The sequence below is a fragment of the Impatiens glandulifera genome, chromosome 3 (assembly GCF_907164915.1).
Source record: "Impatiens glandulifera chromosome 3, dImpGla2.1, whole genome shotgun sequence".
Classification (NCBI taxonomy): Eukaryota; Viridiplantae; Streptophyta; class Magnoliopsida; order Ericales; family Balsaminaceae; genus Impatiens; species Impatiens glandulifera.
Genome location: NC_061864.1, coordinates 27201314 through 27207033, shown reverse-complemented (window position 1 = coordinate 27207033; position 5720 = coordinate 27201314). Strand labels below are relative to the sequence as shown.

General features: G+C 33.3%; 1 protein-coding gene across 1 annotated transcript; it reads left to right on the top strand.

The window, feature by feature from the left end:
- Positions 1-862: 862 nt before the first annotated feature.
- Positions 863-2566, top strand: LOC124930681 (myb-related protein 306-like). Its single transcript, XM_047471015.1, has 3 exons — positions 863-1067; positions 1391-1520; positions 1617-2566. Exons 1-3 carry the CDS (start codon positions 935-937, stop codon positions 2257-2259), a joined length of 906 nt encoding a protein of 301 aa, XP_047326971.1. The 5' UTR covers positions 863-934; the 3' UTR covers positions 2260-2566.
- The last annotated feature ends 3154 nt before the right edge of the window (positions 2567-5720 follow it).

Genomic DNA, 5720 nt, shown 5'->3' with positions numbered 1-5720 from the left:
GCAAAACGAAGTTCAAAAAGAGAGTGAAATCTAAACAGGAGAGAAAGATTTATAAGCTTCGTAGCAATGTATATTATAATGGTCGGACAAGACTCGTGGACTAAGCTCGAAAAGGCTTTGAGGTTCATGTGGATCTTTTTTTTTTTTTTGGAAAAACGACTTAGCGTCATTTCACTAAAAATTTCCAAAAATGAAAAAAAACCACGAATTTAAGAGATAATTAATGTTAAGTTTGAAATTAAATAAGAGTTCCCAGACTTCACGACATTAGGGACGGTGAAAAATTACCTCTCTTTTAGATGAAAGCATGACAAATAATTTGAAATTTAATTTTGACTTTAGCTCTTTTGAAAATCTCAAGCCTAGTATTGATTAATTTACAATGTCACATTTGATATTTCTAGAATTGATTTTTTTTTCTATGAACTTTCATGATGAATATATGATAAAACTCCAACATAAAACAAAAGAAAGAGAAATCACAACAACAAATGAAAGACACAAAATGAGTGGTGCTAAAAAGATAAAAGAAATGAACATGAAAATAGGGTTTTGTTTTTGCCAGAGTGTGGAGTAGTGATACCAATCAATGCCACGCGGTTTTTTGAGGCTGAAAGAGATGATACTCTCTCAAAAGCATACACAGCTGAGCTGACTTTTGTATAGAGAAAATGAATTGAGTTAATGCTCTCTGATGTACTCCTTTGACTCTTTTTTTTCGGGATGGCCCCATCATATTTACAGACTTACCTCTTTTCTCTTCTCTCTTTAGTGGGTGTGTGCTGTATTCTCCTCATTTTCCATCTATCTATCTATATATATATATCTATAGACAAGGGTTTCTTATATTGGACCATTGTCTCACCATTTCTAAGTTAGTGAACACTTTTACAAAGCTAGCCCTAGAAAGAAGAGAGATTAGAGAGTGAGAATTATGGGAAGGCCTCCTTGTTGTGATAAAATTGGGGTAAAGAAAGGGCCATGGACGCCCGAAGAGGATATCATCTTGGTTTCTTACATCCAAGAACATGGTCCTGGCAATTGGAGGGCTGTTCCTACCAATACTGGTATCTCTTTCTTTCTCTTTTTTTTTTCTTAAAACTATTTGCAAAATTTTAGTGAAAAAACCCTAAGACAAATCATTAAAAGTTATGATCATATGGTTGTATTTAAGTATCTAAACAGAACTCAAATCACGAAAAACCATAAAAAAATGAAGGTCAAAATAACTCAGAGCAATTTTTACCTATTTCTCTCTCTTCTTAATCACCAAACCCTTGTTTTCTTTTCATTTTGGGTGGTTGAAGTCTTTATTACCATCACCTTTTCATTTACTTCTGGTTTTAATGATCACACCAACTTAGCATGTTAAGTTTCCTATTCTTTACAGGCTTGCTCAGATGCAGCAAAAGTTGCAGACTCAGATGGACAAACTATCTCCGTCCAGGGATTAGAAGAGGAAACTTCAATGAACAAGAAGAGAAGATGATTATCCATCTTCAAGCACTTCTTGGTAACAGGTGATTAATTAATTATTATATTTTTAATATAGGTATGATGTCACACATGGAGTGAGATTTTGAGCTTTGGATTAATTAATTTTTTGGTATCGACAGATGGGCTGCCATAGCTTCTTACCTCCCACAAAGAACCGACAACGACATAAAGAATTACTGGAACACCCACTTGAAGAAGAAGCTAAGAAAGCTTCAAGGCGATGAACAAGATGATGGGAATAGCAAAACCCTAGATGGGTTCTCACCCAAATCTCATCAGCAAAGCATCTCGAAGGGGCAGTGGGAAAGACGTCTTCAAACGGATATCCATACAGCCAAACAAGCCCTATGTGAGGCCTTATCTCTTGACAAATTGACCACTTTGACAAGTCCAATGTTATTATCTTCCTCTCCACCGTTTCCTCCGCCACAATCTTCTACTTATGCGGCAAGCACTGAGAACATAGCCAAACTACTTCCAGTTTGGATGAACAAAAACCCTTTGGCGAAATCATCTCAAACAAGCTCAGAAGTAACAACTCAGAACTCGTTCAATAACAATCGACTTGAATCTAGCCCTAATAGTATTGATCAATACTCCTACTTCAGCTTCAATTCTTCTCCATGCTCTGATGGCGATGAAACTGCCACAAATTGTCAGGTCCCTCTAACTCTACTCGAAAAATGGTTGCTTGAAGATGGAGTACAAGGACAAGATGACCTAATGGGCATGCCCTTGGTGGAGACAGATGGTTTATTTTGAGCCTTATGAAGACAAAAACAGTTTTTAACTAATTAGGTTTTCTTAAAAAAAAAAGTTGTTTAATTTGTTATGAGATAAAGGGTCTTTAGTTTCAAGATGCATGCCTGACCAAGAATTTCCATGGGCTTTGTATGGAAAGGGCAAAAAAGGTGTAAATTATACTTCCTACTTTTATAGGGGATATATAACAGCAAGTAAATCATATATTTTTAAAAAGGATATATGATTTACTTTCTGCAAGTAAATCATAAGTTTCAAAGTGTAGAACTGAAACTCTTTATAAATATATATCTATTTTTGTGCTTCTCTTTTCTCCTCCAGAGATAAACTTGGATTTATAAATTCATGATGATGATGGTGTTACTCATTATTCCTTCAAAACCCTAAAAATAGCTTTTTCATTCTACAATTAGTTGGTTGAGTAATTTCTTAAATATACCAATAATAGCAAATCAATAAATCTCAACTTATGTAAAGAAAAAAAATCCAAACTTTTGTTCTATAAAAAGTTTAAGATCTATTTATAAAAATTGGTCTAAAAAATATTTGATAAAAAATCCAAAATTTAGCGAAGTCTTTACTCTATTCCCCACACAATTAAATGACTTCGTACAAATTTGTCGTATGTCAACTGCGATATTATTTATATATGTGGAAATTTAAGAAAAAATAAATAAATGTGTCGTATGTAATCGGTAACCAAATGGAATATTGATTAATTGATGACATAATATTTACTGAGTTGGAGTTTTCCATCTGATATTATCTAAATGATGAGACTATACATACATTAATACAGATTGGCTTTGACATCATGTTCTTGTTTATTTGTGTCGGCATTTGGATAACTAGCCAAGTTGTTGTCTTGAATTAACTACTTATATACTTTATTATGAGAAAATTTGAGTATGTATAGTATTTTGTTAGTTGTGTTCCATTTATTAGAGAAGGGAATAGATCAAAATTACATTAGCATGCACCTCATTAGGGCGGGTAAGCCCGGCAAGCCCTCGGGTTAGGACAGCCCATTTATTAAAAATAGTAAGTTTTTAATGAAATATATTGTAAAATTTGAAGATAAGTTATTATAGTCTAGTGGTTCTAGATAAAAATTTAGAATTTTTAATTGGGTATGGGTTCAAACCTCACCAAAAACCATTTTTTTATTAAATTTTTTTAACTCGACCTATGGCAACAAAAATATCGAGTTTTTTTCTAACGGGGGCTAAGGCATCCCAAAACTCGTGCCGGCTCTGCACCTCATTTATACACTATGGGAGTAGGTGTGAAAATGCTTGATTCAATTTTTCATATGGATGACAAGTCTAAAGCTATGTATGATACTTGATTCAAGATATCTCGTTATTAAACTTATTATTTGTATGCTCTAAAAGAAAACAAAAAATGTTCTTTCTTTTTTATTTTAAGAATAAATAAAATATTTTTATATTATTTTTAACAAACTAAACTAGTCTAGTTGGTTAGTAGAGTATGTTGAGAATGAATTTACAATATTACAAATAAGGTATATTAATGATACACAATTTTGGTATAAGGAAATAGTATATTCAACAAAAGAAAACTATATAATTTTTAGTGTATAATCTTGATATTAAGAAATAAGATTATCACAAAAAAAAATTAGATATTTTGTTATGGAAATATAATTAAGAAATATGGTAAAACAATTTGGAAGTTGTTTGAGAGTTTTGGATAAAATATTGATATTGACATAATTGGAGCTTATTTAAAGGTAGAGTCGGACACTTTAGAAAGCTAAATATTTTTCTTGAGAGCATTGTTTCCTTGTAAGTTGTGTGTGAGTTTTCATTGTGAGAAAATCATTGTAATAATCTTGTAACATTCTTAATAATAAAGTTGAGAGTCTCTTGTGCTTCAAAAGTGGACTTATTTTGGTTAAACCACTATAAGTCTTGTGTTTGCGTTCTTTAGTTACTTTATTTCATTTCCGCAATTGTTCAATGTTGTTGTTTTTGCATTAAGAGATACTTCCTCTCCTGATATCCCAACAAGTGGTATCAGAGCGAGGCGGTTCGAGAGGAGAGGACACTGAAGAGCTTGAAGGATCCTTGGAGGGTTCTTGACAACTTTTAGGGAGATTTCCAAAAGATGTCCAAGTTGTAGTTCTTGTTGTTATTAATGTCTATCAAGTTTGAGGTGGAAAAATTATGATGTACTTGATGTCCAAGGAACAAACCAAGAGGGAAAATTGTAGACAATAAGACAATGGAGAAGACATATTTATAAGAGATAAACAACATCATGTGAAAGAAGGCAAAGCAATAAACGTTTCAAAAGACCAAGAAGAAGGGGTTAGTGGAAGATACTTATAAGTTTAGGTGGAGACATCATGAAGCAACTCTAAAACGAACCAAGAAGAAATTATTGTATTATCTTTCAATGTGAGAAGATGAATAAGACTTTGAGTGAGATTCCTAGTCATGAAAAATGGGCTAGATGGAAGGCTCGGTCAATTCAAATGTGATGATAAGAATACTTCTTTTGTTCTATCTTAATTTTCCATGCATTGTGGATAATAGATAAGATTAATGAGATGATTGATTTGTCATCTTATTGAAAAGAAAATTAAGACCTTGAATGAGATTCTTAGTCATGAAAAATGGGCTAGATGAGAGACTGAGTCAATTTGAAGGAGTATGAGATCATTGAATGTCATCTAATGTGAGAAGATGAATGAGACCTTGAATGTGATTCTAAGTCATGAAAGATGAGCTAGATGAGAGGCTCGATCAATTTAAATGGAAGGACATTCACAATTTATTTCGAAGAAACTATGAAACATCTTTCATATTTCAATATCCGGATAGGAGACGGGAAATGCCCTATATTCTGGCACGACCCTTGGTTCGAAAACCATCCTATCATCCACAAGGAGGAGTTTCAAAATACCCGTATCAGAAGGGACAATACAGAAGCAAAAATCATAGACATTAAAGACGAGAATTGAGATTCACTCCTGAGAAGAAATCTAGAAGGACAAAGCATACTTGATCATATAAGCAACATACTACTACACGACAGACCGAATATTCATGAATGTAAAGCTGAGGACACTAGGAAGTTGGTATCGAACAAAATATGGGAGGTAATCTGGGAAAAAGCGCAGAAAGTAGAATGGGCTCCTCTTGTATGATCAACGAAGATTATCCATCGACACTAGTTCATCTTATGTCTCACCTTCTGGGAAAGACTCAAAACTTGTGATCGTATCAACAAGTATATAAGCATCCTGAATGTGAGTTGTCTTCTATGTAGAAGAAATGAAGAAATCATAGATCACCTATTCAGGAGCTGCTGTATTGCTTCAGAACTTTGAGACATATTCTATAAAACCTTGGAGCTGATCAGTTTCCCGAGCAAATGGAATGAAATGAAATAAACGACACTACTCAAAGCCAATGGAAATAGATTTGCAATAA

What these genes read in the sequence shown, in the direction of transcription:
- LOC124930681 (XM_047471015.1), top strand. Translation starts at nt 935, where the DNA reads ATGGGAAGGCCTCCTTGTTGTGATAAAATTGGGGTAAAGAAAGGGCCA. An exon ending in GGCTGTTCCTACCAATACTG is followed by an intron (nt 1,068 to 1,390) that starts GTATCTCTTTCT and finishes TATTCTTTACAG; the next exon opens with GCTTGCTCAGATGCAGCAAA. An exon ending in CAAGCACTTCTTGGTAACAG is followed by an intron (nt 1,521 to 1,616) that starts GTGATTAATTAA and finishes TGGTATCGACAG; the next exon opens with ATGGGCTGCCATAGCTTCTT.